Here is a 25874-nt window from a genome sequence, read left to right as displayed (position 1 = left end):
GCCTAGCAACACTTTAATGCAGCTTAATTAATTTATCAGTGACATTACACACACAAAATGTTACATTTGAGAGCATGAGAGTGTTTTTCTTTCCATAAATTCCAATAAACCAGCAGTTTCAAATGTTAAATCATCAACTGTTGCGTAACTTCACTGTATCACTATGGAACTTGTTATATCGTGTCTCTTCTTTAAGAGATCTCAAGGAGCCGGGACAAACAAGATGAAGACTAAAAGATGAGGCATCGGTAAAAGCTGTAACATCCACACAGGTGGGTGTGGAGCAATTCTGCTAGGCTGTGGGTCTTACAAATATTCTAGCTGAGGATGGATTTAGAAAAATCCTGACAGTCAATGGACTTGGTTAAATTCTAGATTGTGGGTACTTTAATATTTTGCAGATAGTGGTGGTCCATTAAATAATTTTAATTGCAGACTCTGATTATCTGATGAGAAGTAGGAGTGTGACAGTGTACTGAACATTCCAGTATCAATTAATTACTTGTATGGTCATGTGACTAGGGCCTCCCGTCGGGTAGACCATTCGTCGGGTGCAAGTCTTTCAATTTGACGCCACTTCAGCGACTTGTGCGTCAATGGGGATGAAATGATGATAATTAGGACAACACAATCCCCACTGCCTGAGTGGAGAAAATCTCAGACCCAGCTGGGAACCAAACCCAGACCATTAGCATTGATGTCGCACTGACCACTCACCTACCGGGCGCAGACAATTAATTACTTGTGCAACTCATACTGTTAGTTAGTTAGTTAGTTAGTTAGTTTCATCAGTGAGTTAGCAATTTCTACCCCATCACATTTCACACATTACAAAAATAGAAATTCATCTGTGGAATAGAAGAACTTTTCAAAAAGAATTTTTTTCATTTTGTTATTAAATTTAACTTTGCTGTCTATCAAACATGTTATATCAGTGGTTAAGTGATAAAAAGTTTTGATGGCACACTGTACACCCCATTTTTGTGCTAATGACAACCTTAATGTGGAGTGTTGAATATCATTTTTTTTCTGGTATTGTAGTTATGTACATAGCTGTTCCTTCTGAACTACAGGGGATTACTTAGAACAAACTTCATGAGGGAATAAATATACTTTTCTCAAATGGATGTCTATAAAAGGGTCGTGAGGGTGAACCACATGTTATTCTTATAATACATATTTGAACAATGAATACTTTCTTTTCTTAAAGATCTTAAAAATTCTATTTCATAAGACATTTGTGAATAAAAATACACAAAGTATCAACTGATTTTTCTCGCCCCAAGATTTTCAATGATTTGCAGTTCAAATGTGGCTGAATTAAGCTGTTTTAAAGTTCCAAAATGCGTTTTTTGCAGTTTAAATTTTCATCAATACAGGTGCACAAAAATTTTGAAGTTTCCACCCTAGTTACTATTTCGTCATCATGTATGTGTTACATTTATTATTTGTGTAGTATCTCTAGACGTGCAGAACTGAATAAAGGGTGGAGAAAAATTGTGTCTTGAAATTTTAACCCTGGATAGCTAATGCCAGTAGGAATCAAAACTGATAATGTTGTGTAGGTCGACAACGTACCATTTTTAAACTAGAGAAACTTGGCACCACGCACTCCGATTGGCCGTGGGATTGCCCCGTTGCTGTTCATTAGTTGACGGACAGCACTATGGTTGTTGGTTCACACATACAAACATCCCTTGCCTCATCACTGCCCCAACGTCCAGAGCATCCGGAAACAGGGCAATCCCACGGCCAATTGGAGCATTTGACACCAAGTTTCCGTAGTTTAAAAATTGTACGTTGTCGACCTACACAACATTAATAATTTTGGTTCCTACTGGCATCAGCTATCCAGGGTTAAAATTTCATCACACAATTTTTCTCCACCATGTATATCATCTTCTTCTTCTTTAAAAAAAAAAAAAAAAAAAAAAAAAGAAAGAGTGAAACCGTTCACAATAAAAGACAATCAATCTTACTTTTAAGAACATTATTCATCATTTCTTCTGTGGGTGTATGTACATTTGTATTAGCTACAATCCTAGTGTCATCTCTAAAAGTAACTAATTCTGCTTGTTGTATACTAAATGGAGGCCATTTATGTACAGGGTGATTCACGAAGATAGGCAAATATTTTAATATGTTATTCAACAAGTATAACTAAAGAAACAAATTCATATAAACATAGGTCTGCAAATGTTTGGTTACAGAGGTATGGCTAATAAAAGATTTTGCCAGAAATTTAGAAACTTTGCTAATATCAAGCCATCGCAAAACTGTATGAGCTTAAAGTAAAGCACAATTTCCATGGCAAATCTAATAAAACATGTCCCAGACATGTATCAGCAGTAGTTTTGCAGAACATCCAGAGAAGCAATAGACAAAATTAGGAACAATACTGAAACAAGAAACAAAATCTGTTCATACAAGTGCAGCTAAATGCATTGAACTCGGTGGAGACATTTTTGAACATTTATTGTGAATGGATTGTGAAATTGTATGTACACTGTACAATTTCCTTAACAATGAGCTTTGTTTTCTCCAGTTTAACAAGAATTCACGTGTGCTATGGTATTAATAAAAGCAGGTTATCTGACACATTCGTTCAGTTTCAGTTAACATTATTACCATCACTGTTTCAAAATTAAATTCTCTACAACTTCCATTGAAAACTTTGTAAATTGTCTTGATTTTTTTTTAAAAAAAAAAAAAAAAAGAATTGGGCCAAGTAGTTAATAAATTAAAACTTTTACGAAATTACGTCTTTGCTTCTTTGGATGTTCTGGAAAACTACCACAGATACACGTCTGGGACGTGTTTTATTACAGTCACCAGATCAATAACAACAAAATAAATGGAAATTGTGCTTTACTTTAACCTCTTGCAGTTTTGTGATGGCTTCATATTAACGAAGTTGCTAAATTTCAGTCAAAATCTTTTATTTGCCATAGCTCCATAACTAAACATTGGTGGACCTATATCTTCGTGAATCATCCTGTATATGAGGAACAACAGTGGATCTAAGATTGAGTATTGGGGAACCCCATAAATGATTTTTTCCCAGTCAAAGGCATCTCTCCTGATTAAGACGGTTGAATTACAAAGTAAAACTTTCTTCATTCCATTAGTTAGACATGTCATAATCCGTTTGTTGGCCATACCATCTATTTCATAAAATCTCAGTTTATCTGTGAGAATATTGTGATTCACACAGTCAAATACCTTAGATAGGTCACAGAAAATACAAACTGGTGCTATTTTGTTATTTGACACTTGTAAATTCTGATGAGTGAATGTGTAAATGGCCTTATCAGTTGAGCAATTCTTCTTAAATCCAAACTCCAAACTGTGATTTACTGAGGATATTGTTGTTACTCAGGTGGACTACTATTTTAGAACACATCACAAAAATTTTGGAAAATGGTCTCAGTAGTTAAATATGCTGTTAATTATTGACATTTCCCCTACCACCTTTCTTATAGAGAGGTTTAATAATGGCATTTCAATCTCTCTGGAAAAATGTCCTGTGTTGTTTATACATTACATATTACAGAAAAGACAGAGATTATGATATGGGAGCAAATTTTTAATATACTGTTGGAAACATCAAATAAACAAAAGCTTTTATTTCAAATAATATATAATTTTCTTAATTTCAGAAAGAGAACTGAGTGAGATATCCATTTGATTCAGTTTTATGAGATTTGTTTTTTCAATATACTGCTTTGAATTTTTCTCTTAACTGCTTCTCTCCATATTTTCTAAACATTTAAGAAATTATTATTAAATATGCCTGCTACCTGTTACTGATCATTTATAACCCTTCCATTTCAATCAGTAGTGATGTTATCCTCCACCTACTGTCTTGTCTCTCATTTCACTTCCTTCCGCAAAGGCTTACGTCTGTTGTCAGAATTACATAATGTACACATTCCATGATTTTTTAATAATTTTCTTAATAAGTCTGAGTAGTTTGTGCTGGATCTTTACTTCTCGCTGCCAACTGAAATATTTCGCTTTTCTACTCACAAGAGGCTTTCAGGCCTCTAGTGATTCTTCTTCTTCCTCTTCTTCTTCTTCTTTACATTGATGTTTAATGTCCTTTCTGATTAGTTTATGAGGAAGACATTTTTCAAATAATTATATGAATTTGTCATGGAATAGATTAAATTTTATGTCAGCATTTAGTTCATCATAAATTTCATCCCAGATCATCTCTTGGCCTGGTGTCATTAATTATTCCGATTTCCACAGAGGAGTATCTGTGCTTTTAGCAACAATCTTCTTTACCCTAACTAACTGTGCATTATGATCAGAGAGGACTTGTTACTGAGTATGCAGTTATTTTTCTGCTTTGAGCTTCATCTAAGAAAACATTATCAATTAGTGCCCTACTCTCTTTATCCACCCATGTTGGAAATTTAATTACTGATATCAATATGCTGTCGTATTTTGGAAATACAATACATTCAATGAACTTTGATACATTAATTCAGAAACAATTCCTGTCACTTTGTCTTTCTGATATGCATCACTGCTCAAAGATTTTATGAATTTGCTAATTTTCCAGTGGGTATAAAGTATAAACAAATACCTTCTCTGTGGGCATCCCAGACACCCAAAAACTTTAGAGCCAAATTCAAAAGAACTTAGAAGCGTCCAGCATGTACCATATTTACAAAATAATCAGTACGCATGGGACAGCATGCGAAATCTAATATGTTCCACACTGTCAAGCATAAAAATGGGATTTTCCAGTGCCTCAGATTCTATTGACCATAAAAAGGTAAGGTCAAATGTTTAGGATAGCCCTTTGGCTAGGGATTATTTGAATATCCAACAGAAGGATTGTCTTAGAGTCACTATCCATCAGTAAAGGGTCAAAGTATGAATATTACAAACTTCCTCCTGCATCAGAAAATCGAGAATATAAGTTAGTCCTTTCTGAATTTGTTGTGGTTTACAGCAGACTTGATGGGACTTATGGAAGCAACATTAGTGCATGGGCAGTTAATCAGAAAACACCACAAGAATGCTTTTTTTACTATCTTTCCGTCGTCACCATTACACTAAAACCCAGCCGAGGATTCCAAGATGGTTATGCACAGCAAACAGCTGAAATTTTTATGATATATATTCCTAAGATTCTGATCTCAAGCAACCTTTATGATATACTTCTAAGATTCTGATCTGAAGCAACCTTGAAAATTTTCTTGATATCTTAATCCATCTCCAAGTTACAAATGTTCAAAGTTACCCTACTTCTGCACATGAAATCCAGTAGTATGAGATGAAATATAAATAATTAACAATCACAACTTCTGCACGTGAAATCCAGTAGTATGAGGTGAAATCTAAGTAATTAATAACCACAGCAAATTGCTCAAATTTTAACAGTATATTCTCCAGGCATTTATCTAGAATACGAATGTGTGGTGCCTGTTCTTTTGGGTATGTCTGAAAGAAGAGACGCCAAGCGAAATCTGCAGCTATTAAATATAATATGCAAATTGAAGGTGGATGAGAACAAAGGAAAAGGAAGCGAAGGGACTACTGATGTTAGCTGCTTTGGGCTTTACACGGATTCAGCAGCAACGAGTGAAAAACGTATGCCCAACTGGGATTCAGTCCCAGGATCTCCTGGTTACAGGGCAGTTGCATTAACCACTGCAACACCCAGACACTTTGTTTATCACAAATGCATGGACTACATCAGCAAACCTCTCAGCAGGAATCTCAAAGTAGCGAGCATGGAGGACATGGATGAGGACTGCAGATAGGTGGCACTAGGTGGGAATGTAGGTCAGCCGAGAGGCATGCCAAGATAGTCCACTCAATGTCAGTAAACATTGTGTCCAGTTGACACAGTGGTTAGCGCAAATGCCTAGTAAGCAGTAGTCCATTGTTCGAATTCCAATCTGACAGACATTTTCACTCATCACTACTGATTTCACATAAAGTCCCAATGCAGATGACATCAACAGTCTCATCTCTTGCCTTTCTTTTCCCCCACTCAACCATCAATTTACAAAATTTATGAAGAATAGCCATCTCTCCATTTTCAAAAACCTTTATCCGCTATTGAGAAACACCCCAAAAATTTGTTTTTTGGTTACCAAAACTCAGCCAGGGATTCTGAGACAGCTATTTATAGCAAATGGCTGTAGTTCTTATGATGTATTTCTAAAACATCGATCTCAAACCATCTTGAAAATTTTCTTCCTATCTTCATCTGGGTCCAAGATACGGATATTTAAAGTTATCCTACTTGTACGTACAAAATACTGGTGTGAGATGAAAACACAGTTTATAAAGTGACACAGCATGGAGAAATATGCTGTAAAGTGTCTCCGAAATCATCTGGGAACCCCACATTGTACTGAAGCACATGCAAAAATATTTGCATATAAAATGCAGTCTGAGGTGTAAAATTAGTTTTGCATTATTTCAATTTATCTAAATTTTACTGACCAATACATTTCTTTTTATATGAGTTGCATGCCCTGCTGCAGGGGGGAAAGAAGGGGACCATCAGAAAAATGCTCCTATACGAGCACAAAAAATTAAAATATGTTCCTGTTTATTTAAAAGACTGTGACTGAGAAGTGGGGTACCAGCTGCCCCATTCTACCTTCCTCAGCATCTTCACAAATTTTCCCAAAAATTTTCTAATGTACATACATTCACACTTTTTTATGGTGAGAAAGGCCAGTGGCAGTGGGAAAGAGACAGAAAAGTAATAAGTATTGGAAGATAGTAGACAGCGGTTGTGACATAGAAAGAGCGAAGGAGACAACGGCAGTGTGAGAGAAAGAAATGGACACAGTGGCAGTGGAACATACTTGATAGTGACAGAACAGTGTTGGGAATAGAGTGAAAGAGACAGTGCCGTATAGGGGTTGGGGGGGGGGGGGGGGGCGGAATGAAGAGAAAGTGGAACTGGGTGATAGCAAGTGACAATGAGAGATAGTGTATATGGCAATAACAATGAGGAAGAGAGAAATTGTGACATTGAGAAGACACAACAGCAGGAGGAAGGAAGGATGAGATATTAGCAGTGAGAGAAAGCAAGAAGGAGACAGTGACAGTGAGAGGATATTGTGGTAGTAGGACAGAGTGCAGAGTGACGGGGATTGTGGCTATGACAAAAGTGAAAGTGACATAGAGACGCAAAGAGATAATGACAATGAGTTGAGCTGAATGAGTGAGTGAAGAAGGGCAACTGGGAGCGGATGGGTATGAGTGACTTACAATGATAGACTGCTGGGTGTGAGCAAGTTACAGCTATGTTGGAGTCTGAGATGTGTTATGTTAAAAAAAGTATGAATATGTTCACAGGCAAAAAGTTTTGGGAAAATTTTTAAAGGTGCGGAGGAAGGTAGAATGAGGCAGTTGGTACCCCACTTGTCAGTCAAAATCTTTTAAATACACAGGAACATATTCGCAATTCTTATGCTGTGTTGATCTGACAATAATGTAAAATGACTCGTTCCGCATCACTATGATTTATTGTGCAAAATGATCCATGGAACATGAAACTAACGAAGCAGCTGACAATGTTATCCTCCTGTATATAACTTTGTTGTGGCCTGAATGAAGTCTCCCTCCCTTTTTAAACTTCCCCAACCTGTCCCTCTCTTCTCCCTGAGACAAGAATTATTAGTTCTCAATGCTATGATAGTGTTGTGATTTCTAAATGAATCTACTAGTAGTACTAAAAATTTCTCCTACTGGGCAAAGTACTAGCTATCAAATCTGTCTTATAATTTTATTGTTTTCTCTGGTTAATTTTTCTTTTGATATGATTAAATAATAAATCTGGTATTCAGATCTAGCGATCTGATGTAAGAAGACCTGTGAAAGGTGATGCATGGAATAAGACTGAACATAGTAGCTCATATTTCCACAGAGAAATTACTAATTAGTAGAGGCACTGTTTATTTTCTGAAAAGTCACAGACCATATCACCAATGTTTGCAGGTAATATGAATGGGGCCATTAGTTTGGTGTGGAAGTGAGTACACGGTTTCAGATGCGCTCTTGAAGTTGGACGGCATTAACTCATTCAGGATGAAATTTCATTGTTGATTAGGAATATTGTGATCTTTATATTACTGGACCTTGAATCAAACGACATATTCAAGAATGAACTAAAGAAGGTTAGTGCTGTTATTAACAATGCTGACAAATACACAGGAGTGAGAGAGGCTTATAAAGGAGAGGCAATGAGTGACAGTGTAAATGCCAATGATGAGAAATGTGTGCATGTGCAATAAGTAGAGTGGAGGAGGAGCATGAATGGAAATTAACAATACAGATGTCATTAATAGTGAAGGTGAGAGTGTGTGTGCTGTGGAGAAATGTACAGGTGAAAGTGACAATGAATGATGGATAGTTAACCCATCAATAAATGATATTTATAAAACAGTTATGGGCTCACTAAACAGAAGGTGAGAGTACAAACAAAAGTTTAACAAATACACATTAACGTTATATGATTAGTGAAGTTCTATGCCCACTGCATGAACTAAATGACAGCAGTAGGACACAGAACCAAAATTTAGTTCAGCATAAATACACAACTAATTAATCTGGGTAGTGCATCTGTGGTGGCAAAAATTTCCTTTCCTAGTATGCTGAAGATCTGACTGAGACCTTCACAGATGGGCACTATCCTCCAAACCTAGGTATCAAACAGACTTTCTGCACCTAATCCACCCACTAACTCTGGGGTTGGGTTATTTGGGGGAGGAAACCAGACAGTGAGGTCATCAGTCTCATCGGATTAGGGAAGGACGGGGATGGAAGTCGGCCGTGCCCTTTCAAAGGAACCATCCCGGCATTTGCCTGGAGCGATTTAGGGAAATCATGAAAAACCTAAATCAGGATGGCCGGACGTGGGATTGAACTGTTGCCCTCTCGAGTGCGAGTCCCACTAACTCTGAGAACCAGCTGCAAAGTAGCACCGTATCACCCAATATCATCCCAGACTGAAACAACTTAATCATATCCTTTGCCAGGGCTTCAACAATCTATCATCCCACGTGGAAATGAGGAACATATGGTTCTGGTGCCCACCCAACCTCCAATCTACACTAGATTCTGATCTAACCCTACGCCACACCCACTCCCAAGTACAAGACCTGTCTGATTCACTCATGCAACATACCCTACTACACTTGGACCACACTCTTATCCAATATCTTCAGAGGTTGAGCCACCTGTGAAAGCAGCTATGTCACATGTCAGTTCTGTTGAAATTTCTGCACAGCATTTTATGTGAGCATGACTACCAACCAACTGTCCACTGAAATCAACAGCCATCGCCAAAATATGGCAAAGACCAGAGTTGAACACTCACAAGGGAACCTCCCCATTGCACCCCCCTCAGATTTAGTTATAAGTTGGCACAGTGGGCAGGCCTTGAAAAACTGAACACAGATCAATCGAGAAAATGGGAAGAAGTTGTGTGGAACTATGGAAAAAATAAGAAAAATATACAAACTGAGTAGTCCATGTGCAAGATAAGCAATATCAAGCAGAGTGTCAGCGCAGGAGCGCGGTGGTCCCGTGGTTAGCGTGAACAACTGCGGAACGAGATGTCCTTGGTTCAAGTCTTCCCTCGGTTGAAAATTTTACTTTATTTATTTTCGCAAAGTTATGATCTGTCAGTTCGTTCATTGATGTCTCTGTTCACTGTAATAAGTTCAGTGTCTGTGTTTTGCGACCGCACCGCAAAACCGTGCGATTAGTAGACGAAAGTACGTTCCTCTCCAATGGGAACCGAAAACATTTGATCGCAAGGTCGTAGGTCAACCGATTCCTCCACAGGAAAACACGTCTGATATATTCTATACGACACTGGTGACGGCATGTGCATCACATGACAAAAATATGTTGTCGACCCACCTAACTTGTACACTTGGCGAATGGGTAAAAAGATCTTCTACCTTGCCCAATTTAGGTTTTCTTGTGGATGTGAGAATAACTCCCAAAAAAGTGATGAAAACATAAGAGTTTGTCACATAAACTGCAACAAACGAATGCAACAGTTTCACAGTACACAGTTTTTCCTGTGCTCTGTCAAAACATATGATTTTAACGTTTCCCATTTTTTCCGTGTGTAGACCGTCAAATCCTGCATATGTCCAAGCAAATCTGAACATGTCCTGGAATTTTCGAGAGCGAAGTTGATTGTGTGAGTGCCTGAACTTTGATAAATGACACACGTCAATTGCTAGAAAATAAAAAAGGTAAAGTTTTTACTCGAGGGAAGACTTGAACCGAGGTCCTCTCGTACCGCAGTTGTTTACGCTAACCACGAGACCACGGCGCTCCTCAGAACATATTGTCCTTCATGCGTCTTATGTTACACATCGACTACTCAATTTCCATATTTTGCTTATTTTTTTCATAGTTCGACAAAACTTCTTCCTGTTTTATCGATTGATCTGTGTTCAGTTTTTCAAGGCCTATCCACTGTGCCAACTTATAACTAAATCTGAGGGGGGTGCGATGGGGAGGTTCCCTTGTCAGTGCCAGAGCATGCTGCTAAGCACAATGTGCTCACCACCCCTTGCCATCTGAGTCCTTCCCCAGAGCACCAGTTCTCTGTGCTATGTGGATGGCAGTTATCCTAGCAACAAACTCTTAATTCCTGAAAACCTGATCTCAGCCTCAATCTCAACTTACCCCCTGCACCCATAGCCTCTCTTTCCTCTGTTCTGCCATGGCCTACCAATCCACCCTCCTCCCCTGTGTGTCACATTCCTATCTGAAGCATCTGCTTCCCCCCCCCCCCCTCCTCTCTCTCTCTCTCTCTCTCTCTCTCTCTCTCTCTCTCTCTCTCTCTCTCTCTAAGCAGTCAGCCACCTTTCCACAGCCCTCCCTCCCATTCCATGACTCCTTTCTCCCCTCACTCACTTGACTTGACAATCATTCACCCCAGTTTACATGTCAAACAGCAATCCAGCTGGCACAATGTAGCTCTAAGGTGTGTGTGTGGGTGAGAGAGAGAGAGAGAGAGAGAGAGGGAGAGAGAGAGAGTGTGTGCATGCGCACGCATAGCACAGAAGACACACAGAGAAGGGCATCTATAGAAATTTGTACAAGTGTATATATTAAAACAAATTTTCAATTTTTTAAATATCATTTTGTTTTCAATTGACTGTGGGTTATGCTATGTTACCTTTTATTTTATACTGAAGTTTATTTTTAAGTTGTGTAGTATAAAAGTGCTGTCTTTAGTATAAATTACTGACATTATGATGACAAAATATAACACTACACAGTGATACACGGAGGGTTTCTTTTTGTACTTACCGAACAATCATTAACTGAGCGACTAAATTCAGTTAATGCTTCCTTGAAATGTCTCTTTTCAGCAGGATTGCTGATACTGAGTGAAAGGCAGAGAGCATGGAGGCTGTGGGGAGCATATTTCAAACATTTTTCCATATCTTGACTGTCCAAAATTGATAGAATAATATCCAGTGCATGGCATCCAAGTAACAACTTACGCAGCTTTGATGTATTCCTATTACAGAAGGAAAGAACATCAGTAACGAGTCTACATAAAAACTATGCTTAAGATAATTCTCATTTATTGTTTCATATCAGTTGTACATCTAGTACTACGATATGTGGTTCTGAATGGACAAGATGGGTAGTTGATGCAGCTACTTAGTTATACTTTATTTTAGTTCTGAGGGTAATCCACAGTGATCAAAATATGCAATATGATTAAAAATGTGCAACTGAGATGGAATGTTAAATGAGTATTATCTAAAATATCGATACAGTTCCTGAATCTCTCAAGACAATTGTGTCAGCTATAATGAAAAACTATGCCCATACACACAACAATACTGTGAACACTGTGCAGATTTCATATACTATCTTAAACACTGACAGCAACATCTAAAAACTTATAATCTAACTTAATAAATTGTAGTGGCTTATCCACAGTAATCCAGTGACAATGTTCCTTCTCTTTCATTAAATTCTAATTTCCTTCTGAGCCAACGATATCTCTCCAGCTTTCTCAGTACAGCCTATTAGAGGTGTACTTTTTGGTGTACAGATAAACTGTTTATTATATTTTTCTGCATGACACTTTGCTGACTATCTGATCCAATACTCTGCACCACATAAGACATGCCACATTTGCATGGAATAAGGTACACAAGCAACTTTCAATGATCTCAATCATTTTTAACATTACAAAAAAGATATTTTATTCTTCAGTGGGAAAGTTGTGGTAGAATTTAAATATGTTCAGAGTAAAGGAGACCACTCACTGATACGCAAAGCACTGAGTCATCAACAGGAACTCACAAAATAGAAAAGAAAACCTTTGACGATGGGTGGCTGGTGGCTTAGACAGAGACAAATAGTTTTCCAGCTAGGAATGCAGGAGGGAGGGGTGATAGGTGCATGAACTGGGCATATGATGCACGAGTGTCACAGCCAGGGGATGACAGAACGAAAGAGGTGAAAACTGTTGGGTTGAAGGTGTGGGGCAGAGGGTTGTCAGAGATCGATCCCAGGTTAATTACGGGAGCAATTTATGTGTTGCAAGGATCTACATAGCTCAGAGAAGCTTCTGGTGGAGGGAAAGATCCAGATGGCCCAAACTGTGAAGCAGCCATGGAAACCGAGCATGTTACGGTCAGCCACATGTTCTGCCATGAGGTGGTCAACTTTGTCCTTGGCACCAGTTTCATGGTGGCCATTCATCCTGGTGGACAGCTGGTTGGTAGTCATACTGACATAAAAAGCTGCGCAGTGTTTGCAGCAGAGTTGGTATGTGACATGGCTGCTTTCACAGGTGGCCCAGCCTCTAATGGGGCAAGATAAGCCTGTGACAGGACTGGAGCACGATGTGCTGGGTGGGAGGGTTGCACAGGTCTTGTACTAGGGTCTTCCACGGCGATATAATCCCTGTGGCAAGGGGACGGGAGTGGGAATGGCATAGGTATGGACAAGGATGGATCTTGAGTAGGATGGCTCTCATTTTATGGCATGGCAAAAGATGCAGTTGAGTTATCCAAGTCAAGGGTGACTTAGATGTTGAGTGGGCCACTCCTTTGTAGCTAATTCTTGGGTATCATGGGAGGATTGGTGGTGTATGTGAGGATCAATTCTATTTTAGGAATAGGTTTCGCTGGGTAGCACCTATCTGTGAAAGCCTTAGTGATACCTTCAGCATACTGCGCAAGATAATTCTCCTTGCTGCAGATACATCATCCACAGATGGCCAGGCTGTATGGGAGGGATTTTTAATGTAGTAAGGATGGCAGCTGTCAAAGCACATGTAACTATTGGTAATTAGTGGGTTTAATGTGGACAGAGTTGTGGATAAAGCCATCATATGCGTGGAGGTCAATGTTCGAGGAGGTGGTAGACTGGGTTGATGAGGACAAGGTGAAGTGGATAGGAGAGAAGGTGTTGAGGTTGTGAAGGAATGAGAATAGGGTGTCTTGGCTCTGAGTCAGATCATAAAGTTATCATAGGTGAATGAGATCCAGACTAGGTGCTCGGAGTTTTGGGAGAACAAGAAAGTTTCCTCTAGATGATCCATAAACAAGGCTGGCACGTGGGTGCCCATGGCTGTGCCACATATTTGTTGGTATACCTTCCGTTCAAAGGATAAGAACTTGTGTGTCAGGATATATTTGGTAAGGTGCATGAGGAATAACACTGTGGGTTAGGTATCCAAAGGACATTGGCAGAAGTAGTGTTTGATCACAGCAAGGCCATGGGCACGAAGGATGTTGGTGTACAAGGAGGTGGCATCAACATTGATGAGTAGGGGTCCAAGAGGTAAAGGGGAGGGGTTGGCAGAGAGTCTGTATAGGAAGTGGAAGTATTTGTCATGTGGAAGGCCAGGTGTCAAGCAACTGGTTGGAAGTGTTGGTCAACCAGAGCAAACATTCTTTCAGTGGGAGCAGAATAGCCAGCTACAATGGAGTGGCCAGGATTTTTGGGTTTTTTGGAAACATGTATAAGTGTGTGTGTGTGTGTGTGTGTGTGTGTGTGTGTGTGTGTGTGTGCGTGCGTGCGTGCGCGTCCTCCAGCTCAAGAAAGGATATAATCTGAAAGCTAACAAATTCTCTTTCTCTTTTGTGTGTGCATATCGATGACTCAACATTTCTGCTTTTTGGTGAATGATCTCCTATACCCATACAGTATTTATATTTTATCCTTGTAATATTAAAGACAATCTAGGGCTCCTAGACAGTGGCGACATGTCTTACATAGGAAGGATACACAGTTAGAACTTCAAGGAGACATGAAGGAATATCAACAAGTTCATAACTAAAACAATCAGCAAATCAGCTATTGACAACCACTGTCTCAAGTATAACAGAAAATGAAACACAATGAGCCCACTATTGTGGAGCAAATGCTAAGTTTCTGGACAATATAATTCAGCAGTCTAACAAAATAAAGATGCCAGAAAACCTATTAAACCAGGAGGAGGTTTCATATTAAATATGGCAATCTCATCCCTCAGACTCGGAAAACATTCAGAGACTGTGCACTTCACAGAATAACAGAGAGGCCTCCAAAAAGTTAATAAGCAACAAATAGCATCAAAGCAGTTAGTAAGCAACAGGAGTTGAATTCTGATATAATTCCAAATGTTTTTCACTCCCCCCCCCCCCCCCCCCCCAGTTTTCTTTCTTTCTCCTCCCCCTCCCCCACTCCCCCAATGTGACTTCACTTTATCGTTTATTCAACTAATCAGATTTCAAATGTTATACTACACTACATAAGTGATAGAAGTAAGCCTGCAAATCATAATCATGAAATTTTCCACCGTGTCATGCAGAAACCATTAAAAAAAGAAAAGGTGCACCCTGTTACCACTGTACCATGCATCTGCAGCTGTTACAGTACAAATTCTGAAATTTAATTTCATTCACAAGCTAAACATTCTGGTTCAGTATGAAAACCGTGACATAAATAACTTTTTCTCACAAAAATAGATGCCTCCTGTAGCACTGTGGAAGATCAAACTCAGTGAAATATGATATGTGTCAACTAATATTTGTGTATTTGTGCAGGCAATATTTCTTCCATCACTTATATCACAACGTATTGACTGAAGCAGGTTTATAAACTGTTACAACAGATAAAGATAACAAGCCATTATTGCCGATATTACTTGTGGCAATCCATTATTGTAATTATTTAAACACCTGATCAGCTTTTTTTTTCCTTGCTTGCAGACAGCAAAAGTAATGTGGAACTGGCAACATGGTGCAGCAAAATGGGAAATAGGTGGGCCAGAATGGAGAAGCAGAAGTTAGAGAGATCAGTGGAGTCAGGCAGTAACAGCACAATATGTACGTTAAGAATGAGGAGGTATTGGAATTTTGGCACAGATCAGATACGTTTTCACATCTCGACAGTCATGAATGCAAGTACTAAATGATAAGCATCTTTGTCTTAATTGTAATGTGGCCCCTTAAAGGGTTAGTGTGATACTTTCATACTTTTTGTTTTCCTGCTGAAGCTAAATTTATTTTATTTTCATTTAGTTATGTGCCATCATACAAAATGCTGACTTCATGCCACTGAGCGTCATCTTAAAAATCCTGCATTAACAAATTAGCTACAAAAATGTCACCTAAAATTCTGCAGCTTTCACTCATTCAGGGTGACTGTGGTGGTCTAGCATGTAGAATGCTAGACTCTGGCAGTCCTGGGTTCAAGCCTGGTAGGAATGGGGAATTTGCTTCATTTCAATCCCTCCAAGATAGCCCCATGTCAGTCTGCTATCACATAGCGTACCAGAGACCTTTCCTGGGGATAAAAGAGGGTCAGGGTGATGATTCATCATCTTCCTCCTCCTAGTGTCACAATGAACCAAAGGCTGCACTCTACCTGCAGTCAGGCTTGAAGCCTGTTTGCAAATTGAGCACCACAGAGTTTGCCTCTTACCTTCACCTTATTGATGCTGGACATACTTTTCTGTTTACCACTAATTACAGGAAAATATGCTGTGCTAACCCAAAGCCACTTAAAAATCTGCAACTAGTAGTGCCATTATTCATATCACACATTACCCTATTCGTCCCTTACTGACTTTCCAGTCAGCAGCTGCATGAAGTTTTGTCTTATGATCAAATGCTGTAGTGATCTCCACCTTCTTCATCAAGATTAGAGGAGCTATTTGTGGTTATGTCACTGGTCACAACATTCTTCTAAGATCTAAATCCAGGCTAGAGCCCTTTCCTCACATAACATCATTATGGTTTTGCTATCCAAACTGTCAAATTTGGGTCACATACTGAAATATTCTGTTCATCCATGACTCATGGCTTCTGTGACATTGAATAAATTCACTCTTGTGGCCACTGCCAGTTTTCATGCCCTCTTACCAATGAGCTGTGCATGTGAGAAATTGCACAACATTGTTCTGCAGATTTAATCACAAACTTTTATTGGAGGACCTTGATTATTTATCTACACTACTTCATCAATTAAATCAGTCTAAATAAGGTTTGTCACCCTTGCTTTGACCCATGAGGCATGATTCAAACTTTTCACTACTCCAAAGTCAATACTAAAACCACTTAGCAATCTGACTATTCTCTGGAAGATTTTGACACTCCATCACTGGAATGGAATATGTACACTGCTAACAATTCATACATTTCTGACAGTAGCATGAATACAGGTCAAATCACTAAAGAAAAAGTCAGATAAGACTGCTGAACTCAAAGTTAACTGAAATAGAGATAAGTTATTGCCTTCAATTTAACCTCACTAAATTCCATCTCATTCACTAAACATCTTCATCCAGCTATTTGGCTCCACAATTTAATGTGAGGTATCTGCACACAGAGCATATGCACAATCACCAAAAGTCAACAGTCACCCAGAAAACCAGTAATGACTTGGCCAGAAATACATGCCGACACACAGGAATGTACATGCAGTTCCTCAGTTTTTTGTATTGCAAGAAATAACTTCAGTTATCACAAAGGATCACCTACTCCTGACTTCAGAAATACACTAAGAAAACATTATATCTTCCCCAGTGGGCACACGAGTTCATCCTAGAAGGGCTGCTAGCTGACACTCCGATTACGCTAACTCTAAACTACTTCACAAAATGATTTTAACATTTTTCCTTTCAGCTAATCAGCCAAAGTAACAGAATTAGGCATTTCTTGCACCTGCTATTAGAATTTGTCTATAAGGTTGTACTTTCTGCCAGGACCTTCAGGTGTTTATTTCCCCCAGGTGCTGCAAAACACTGTAATGAGAAAATTACTCATCCTCAAAAACAGCCTAGTTGGTCCAGGCCACAACCAATTTAGGAAACAACTGCTCATCATCACCAGGATGAACAAAAATGTCCACCACACTGATACTGGAAACCAGTTCAAGTATACACAATTGCAAAAAGAATAAACACACAGGCATGGACAGGAAATGATATGTTAAAATACACTCCAATGGAAATAAATTATATGCTGAAGCAGCTAACAGACAACCTCCTGAAACTTGACATATTTGTTTCAACTGCTATTCATCTCACAGTATTTTTCTGTTATAGTTTATGGTTAATTGTGGGGTAGACTTGCCCACACACTACTGAATAACATACAAACATGTTTACCTTATATTGACATGAAAATTATAGAATCTCTGAATTGTGGAGTTCAGTAGGTAAAGAGAGATGAAAATCTAATAATCATGGGCGACTGTGATGCAGTAGGAGGGGAAAGAATAGAAGACAGAACTACAGAAGAATATAGGCTTGGTAGTAGGAATAAGACAGGAGAAAGACTAATTGAGTTCTACAATAAATTGCAGTTAGTAATAATAAACACACATTCATAAATCATTTATGATTTATTAACGTGTGTTTGTACACATGGAAAAGGCCTGGAGACACATGAATCTCTGCTACATAACTATCAAATAATTAACTGGTATGTAACTATCATGTAATTTACTTAAAACTAATAGAATACTGCAAAACGTTCAAGTAGAATTTGATATCTCACTTGATAATGTGAGGTATGCTCAGTGCAAGAACTGCACGAACTTCCTTTTCTCCACAATGTAGAACATGTTCCATTTCACCAGTCCCAAATGATGATTCAGCCTGTACAGATATTTGTTGCAATATTGTGGCACCAAATGCTTCAACTCCTGAACATTTCTCACAGTCTTTATGTCGGGGCAACATGCATCGGCAGTGAACAGAAAGCACAAATCCTTGCTGGACTAATGGCAAGAAGCATTTCCTGTTTCTGTTAAAAAAAGAAAAAAGCAAGTACTTTCTATTTCATAAGAATAACAGACATACAACAGAGAAATGTTTCAGATCACAATAAGTAGTAACAAACATCAGTATCGCTTGCCAGAAACCCTGAGCATATGAGCCAGCACTAAGAATGACAAAGCATGTGTTGAACCAGAGCTTTTGATGGCATCCCCAAAAGTTTGCAACCCAGGAGCATACCCAGTGGCTGCCAGATAATCAATGCCCTATCAATATAAAGACATGATACCTTCACCTCACTACTGATAGTATTTAACAGCTGCAAACATTGTTCAACTCAGAAAATATTATATAGATTGTTCAAAACAGGATTGCTTTCCTTTCTATAATACATGACCACATCAAGACAAAAGTAAAGAATGCATTTTAATATTTACATTGGAAATTAATAAATTTCATTAAAAAAAGTCATAGCTATATTCAAGACTTCATTCAATGATGTGCTTCACAAGGCAGTGAATGATATGTGAAAAGTTTGATCATATACAACATTCAAAATACTTGTTTGCCATTATATTTTAGAAACTGATTTTAGAGTAAACTAACAATAAATCACAAGAGGAAGTTATAGATTACCATAGAATACAGTAATGCTAATTACTGTGTATCTATCAAGAAACTGATTTATGCCCATTTCTTAGAAGTACAATGATTGATTTTAAGATGTAGATATAGTTAATTTAAATAATCAGTAAGAACTATTATAGTTTGAGACAAATGGCCAACCTTCTGGATTGAGCAGGAAAAACCTTTGGAAACAAATAGGCTCCTACTTAGTTTTACTAATTTCTTTAAAATTAAATGAAGTATTGTAACTTATGAAGAAAATAAATTTTATAAATGACTTCTGATACAGAACAATAAATGCAAACACCTTTGTGTATGGTGTTTGGAGACAGAGTCGGGGTATGACTATATCGAGGACTGGGCGAGACAACATGAGGGACATTGTGTGGACTGGGTGTTACCAGAATAGGATTTGCAAGTTAAGTATGTCAAAAAGTTTAGTAGAAGTTATGGAGACAGATTCTGACTGTCTGCACAGTGGCAGCGTTAAACTTTGTACAATTCAGAAGAAAACACAAGTTTCAGATTCACAGAATTTTTGTCTCATTGCTTGGTGATTGTCTCTAGCTTTACAGTGTGAAAATCTGCAGATTTATTTGGCAAAAAACTGCAGTTTAACACACTGACAGCTCTGTGGATGCCTTCTCTGGAGGAGTCACACTCTGTTTCACTCAAATTCAAAGCTTTTGCTTGTTAATACTTTTTGCTTTGCTAAAATTACAGCTAGTTCTTTAAACGGTACATTAGCTACTTTCAACAGAAGCATACAGTAAAAATACCTTATGAGGTTTATAACCTAACATATTCCAAAGGGTTCTTCAGGGACCACTGGGTTCTTACACTTACATGACAAAACTTATATTGAGCAAACACTTTAATATAACACTTTTAAGTGGGGAGTATTTTGGACTATGGTTGTGTAAGATACCAGCAGAGGTCAGATCAATATCACATCCTTCATGACACTGTCAACCTCAACTATCAATTGTGGTAGCCATTACTGAATACTTTGTTACTTCATTAGTTTTTTATGTTCTGTGGATCATTTGTATGATTAACTGTAATGATGTAGAAAAAGTCATTTTACATTCCGATAACACTTTCATATGAAATTAGACCTACATGCTGATCATCTATTTTTTAAGTGATGTTTTGAGTTTATAATTCCTACCAATCATCTTTTACATATTGCAAAACTACAAATTCTTCTATGGAACAGGAGTTGTCAGGGAGAAACTTTTACAGTCTGTTTTCACATTTAACTTTCCTGCCTGTTAGACAACTATCATTGAGTGAGTAATAAAAAAATTTGGTGACAGCATTGTGCACCCCCCCCCCCCTTTTTGTGCTAAAGACAACCTTAATGTGGAGTAATGGATGTAATTTTCTTCTTCTGGTATTGCACTTACGTGCATCATTGTTACTTTTGAAATGCAGTGGATTATTTACAACAACCTTTATGAGGAAATAAATATACTGTGAAGCATTACTCAAGATGCCTAACACCTTAAACAGATGTCTACAAGATGATCATGAGTGAGCACCACACATTATTCTTACAGCACTTTTTTGAGCGATGAACACTTTCTTTCTTAAAGTTGAGTTACCCAAGAACATTATCCCAAATGACGTTATTGAATAAAAATATGCAAAATATGTCAACTTGCTGATTTCTCTCTCCCCGAGCTTTGCAATGATTCTAAGTGCAAATGTGGCTGAAATAAGTTGTTTTAGGAGTTAAAAATTGTGTTTCTTTCCAAGTTAAATTCTCTAAATATAGATATCTAAAAATTTTGAAGTTTCCATACAAGTTATTATTTCCTCTTCATGAGTAATATCTGTCATCGTGTAGTAACTCTAGATGTGTCACTCTAAATACTTTGTTTCTTTTTGAAATTGGGTGTGTGACCATTTGCAGAAAACAATTCACTAATGCTTTTAAAAACATTATATATCACTTCTTCTGTTGCTGTATGTATGTTTGAATTAATCCCGATACTAGTGTCATCTCCAAAAAGAAGTAATTCTGCTTGTTGTATGATAGATGGAAGATCATTTACATATACAAGAAACAACAGGGGATGTACGATTGAGCCTTCTCCCCAGTAAGAAAAATCTGCCCTGCTTACCTACATTGACTTCTTAAGTAAACTTTTTGCATTTTTAGTGAGATATGACATTATCCACTGGTCTGCTACACCATCAATTCCATAAAATCTCAGTTTATCAACGAGAATACTGTGGTTCACACAGTTAAATACCTTATATGGGTTACAGAAAATACCAACTGGTTTTATTTTGTTATTTAGTGCTTGTACAATCTGGTGAGTGAATGTCTGAATGGCATTTCAAGTTATGCAACTCTTCAAAATCCAAACTGTGATTTACTGAGAACATTATTGTTCCTCATATGGTACATTTTTCAAGAAAACTTGACCTCAAAAATTCTGGAAAATGATATGAATCAAGAAATGGGTCCATAATTATTGACATCTCTCCTATAACATTTCTTGTAAATAGGTTTAACAATGGCTTATTTCAATCTCTCTGGAGAAATACCCTAAGTTAGTGATACATTGCATATTACAGAAAAGACAGTGCTTATTATATGGGAATAAATCTTTATTACTCTGTAGAAAACCCTATTAGATCTAGTTGAGCTTTTATTTTTCAGAGAATATATAATTTTCTTAATTGCAGAAGAAATAGTGGATGAGAGATGCATATGATTGAATTTTATATAAGCCGCTTGTTCAACAAACTGCTTTTCTCTGAAAATGTTTGTGCATACATTTTCTACTATGTTTAAGAAATGATTATTAGACAAACCTGCTACCTGTGACTGATCATGTATAGACCTCCCACTTAAATTAATAGTGATGTTACCCCATCCTGTGGGTTGTTGTCCTGTCTCTCATTTTATTACATTCCATATGCCTTTAGTCAGATGTTGGAATTACTGGCATGTTCCTTGATTTTTTAATAAATCATCTTAGTAATTTTGAGTGGTTTTTATAATGTGCAACTACTGCAGGATCTTGCCAATAGATACCACTCCTCCCTTTCTCAAGATACTTTAATGCCTCCAGTGATCTGTGGTTTTTACATGGTTGGTTAATCGTCTTTCTAAATAGTTTATGACGAAAGCAATTTTTCAAATAATGATTTGAATTTTTCATGGAATACATTAAATTTTATGTCAGCATTTGGTTCATTATAATTTTCCCTCTTGTAAACTATTCTTAGAAATATCTGTACTGGAACCATTAATTATTCTAATTGATTTCCACTACAAGTACCTATATTGTAAGGCATTATCTCATAAGTAAGTGTGCACTGTGACCAGACAGAGCATTTGCAACATTATGCCTAGATATTTTACAGGTGTAACTGTGGCAAGAAGCACACTTCTAATGCTGTATTCAAATGCACAGAATTGTCCTTCCTATTCATCTGCTTTAACTTACTTTTTTCTCTTTCTTTTTTTTTTACGTTTTGAGTGGGCATTCATCACACCAATTAGAAATTCCACATGTCATCCTACATTCTCCTAATGTTACTCAATTATGACACCTTTCCACACACCACAGTGTCAGTAGTAGACAGCCATAAATTGCTGTTCTCTGTTCAGCAGGTCTTTAAGTAAATAGAGAATAAGAGTGGTCCTGTTACCCTTCCATAGGCAGTCCTGATGATACCCATGTTTCTGATGAATGCACGTCATCGAGGAAAACATACTGGTCCTCGATCACTCACGTGTAGGAACCTAATCCATACGCTCAGATCTTCATCAGCAGTCTGCAGTAGGTAACTGTGTCAACCACTTTTTGGAAATCTAGAAATATGGAATCTGCCTGTTGGCCTTCTTCCATGTGGTTCACAGAATGTGATGTGAGTAAATGACAAGCTGAGTTCCACACAAGTGATGCTTTCTAAATCCATGATGATTTGTGGATACAGTCTTTTCTGTATCGCGGAAATTTATTACACTTGAACTCAGAATTTTCTGCAAAAAGCTTAGCCAAACTATATTTCCCCCTCTCCTTCATGTGCCATGTGTAGTACAACTCCATCTCCCAACTGTACTGAACTCATATGAGATTTCTTTTCAATCAGCAGCAGCCTAATCAGCTGTCTTCACTTGGCTTGAAGCAGTGTTAACACAGGGCTGGTGATGATGCTGTAGGGCTTTCACAAAACTCACACCTGAGTGTAAAGTTTCTGTTCCTATTCCACCCAAGTCAACCCTAAAGTTCTAATTTCTGTCTTTAGCCAAGCTGATTTTTGCTCCACTTGCTATGATCATCTGATTCTCTTTCCTTACACAAATTATCAAAATCCTTACACAAATTCTCTATATTCCCTGTCACCTAGCTAAAGCTAACTCTTGGCTTCACAATACTTGTGACCAAGTACCCTGTTCCTACGATCTGGCCTTCATCTCTTCCATGGCTATTAATGTGACCCTTTTCTTATAACCTCTTTTGTTATCAACTTACACATAATTTCTTTGCAAGAAGTCAGCTGCGCCTTACTGTGCCATAAGCTGCATGAGACTTACTATGCATGAGACTCCAGTTCCCACAGTCTTTTTCCTCCTCAAACCTATCTAGTTCAAATTTAGCCTGAAAGACATAAATCTTTGGTTCCTGTTCTGGGATTCTCGTGTTTTTGTTGCAGAGGGAGAGACTTGTTGAGTTCCTCATTCAATACTCCACTACAGTGGAACTCTAACCTGCAATCTATATGTACCACTCTTTGTCTGACTACCCTACGGCAACATCCACACTTGTAATGCCCCTCAACCCTCCCCCATCCCACTTAAATGCTGAACACTTTACACTATATTAATTTTCATTATTTTCAAGCCGTAAAAATTAGGCCTACAGGTTACTGCTTCAGGTGTACTCCACTTTGCTTTTTGCTGTGTGCCGATCATTTTTTTATCCTGAAATAAGTGAGGAGACTACTCTAGGTCCATCAAAGTGTTCAAGTACGGCTCTCATTAATCCTACTGGGATTGGTGATCCCTATTGCAATATGTCAGTTCGGCTTTTACAGTTCTTGTTTGCTTATGCCTGCATCCTACTGTCCAGTTAAACTGTCCACACTCTAATCCTTAATCTTATATGTGGTAAATAATAAGAGTGAATTTGGGATCAACAGTTTAATTCACAGCCACAATACTAGAAATAAAAATAATTTCCATACAGACTGTATGGAGTTTTGCAAGGAAATTTAAAATCCCTGGATATTCAAAAACAAAGTGAGAGAATGCCTCATTAACACTTAGTGTGCAGCTGACATAATTATGGCACTTGCAGGAAACGAGAATGTGCCCCAAATATAATATTACCTCATGCCAGTACACTGATTTTCCACAGTGTCTAGGGTATATTTAAGTCTCCTGCAAACATCTATCACATCTGCAAGCTTTGTAGTTTCTGCTGTCAGTCATTTTTTATGCCTTTTTTGTGTGTCTTATTTTGTAGGCAACTAGCTGATGTTTAAGTTTTCTCTGTTTCATGCATTTTGCATGCTTTTCTGTTGATTTTGTGTTGAAAACATGGAGTAAAAGGGAGAAACATATAGGGAAAATAATTTTAAAAGTCACTGATGAGCATACAATTGTGAAGAACCAAATATTGGATGACTATTCAGACTACACATCATCTGAAAGTAGGAGTAATTCTAGGCTTTATTATTATTATTATTATTATTATTATTTGCTGCATATTTTTATCATATTATTTTCACAAATTGTGTTGTTATGACAGATTCTCCTACAGGTAAATCCGGACATGAATCTGAGCATATAACTCCAGTAAGTGTAATATTAGACTATGTATCTCTCCACATTTCCCTTTGTATCACGTTGCATCCATTATGAACAGTAAAGTTTGCTTTGATGTTGTGTCTTATGAATCTTTGGATTTAAATTGGCTGTGAAAGAAATTTAAACAGAAAGTTCATGTTTCCTTATGTATTAAATACTCAACTCCTTTTCAATTTTTTTTTTTCTGTGGTAATTACTGTTAAATTGAGATTTCATCTGTGTATTCAGATTTAACACTAATAATACCAAAATGTGTATATAAAGTAGAAAGTCCAATTTATCTAAAAATGTTTTGCAATTCCAACTACATATTTGTACAAATGGGTTAAAACTTTCAAAAAAAAACACCTATTTTAGTCCACAGGTAATTGCAGCTACCCATGAGACTAGTTCAGTAAGTGTTAAGCAGTCTTCCTGCAATTTATCAGAATATTTGGATCCAGGGATGTAAATTTCATGTAATTCTAATGTTCACATTAAACAGGTCTTGTCTTTGCTAGTATTTAGACAGTTGATAAAATTCCATGTAAAGTTATGTAAATACTTTGGAGCATTACTTAAAAATAGTAGCTTAGCAAATTAACAAGAGAAGCACTGCCTTGCTGCTTCATCTCCTTCTTTTTCAATCCAATGTAGTTGTTTTTATCCTAAAAAATATATACATACATTTAGCAAACTTGAAGGAGTTCTCATAATAACCAGTCTGAGTAGACTGACAACAGTCATAATTTCCTGTTAGTAAACTTTCCAGAAGTAGCCTGCAGTGGTTGCTCCTGTCTGTTAATGTACAATTTGACTAGTTCCTCTCCTTCATGGAATTTATGAAACATGACGTGTGAATGAATGAACAATATAATATTTGTGCACTAAATCATAATTTCATCTGTTAGTGAAAAGTTGTTCACAAAAGCATATATTCCTGGTAATGTTATGGACACTGTATGAAGTAACACCTTGATATACCCAACACAACATTTCAACAAATTCTGTCATAGCTTGTGACATACTGCTGGAATCCCTTTAGTGGTGAGTGGTTTTTTTGTGTGTGTGTGTGTGTGTGTGTGTGTGTGTGTGTGTGTGTGAGCAAGAGCGAGATTCTCTGTTCTAATAAGCTCATAAGAAATATGTCATATACAGTCTGATTAACATAAGTGCATAACT

General features: G+C 37.6%; 1 protein-coding gene across 2 annotated transcripts in view; it reads right to left on the bottom strand.

Annotated features, from left to right (window-relative positions):
• LOC126412290 (armadillo repeat-containing protein 5-like) overlaps positions 1–25874 on the bottom strand; it is a 227696-nt gene that overhangs the window by 76136 nt on the left and 125686 nt on the right. For both annotated transcript variants that reach the window (XM_050081806.1, XM_050081816.1), the window contains 2 exons: positions 18030–18278; positions 11323–11536 (listed from right to left, as the gene is read on the bottom strand). In XM_050081806.1, coding sequence (XP_049937763.1) covers positions 11323–11536; positions 18030–18278 — 463 coding nt within the window. The remainder of the gene's footprint in view (positions 1–11322; positions 11537–18029; positions 18279–25874) is intronic.

Source organism: Schistocerca serialis, chromosome 1 (assembly GCF_023864345.2).
Source record: "Schistocerca serialis cubense isolate TAMUIC-IGC-003099 chromosome 1, iqSchSeri2.2, whole genome shotgun sequence".
Lineage (NCBI taxonomy): Eukaryota > Metazoa > Arthropoda > Insecta > Orthoptera > Acrididae > Schistocerca > Schistocerca serialis.
Note: the sequence above shows the minus strand (reverse complement) of the source record. Positions and strands in the feature narration are given on the sequence as shown.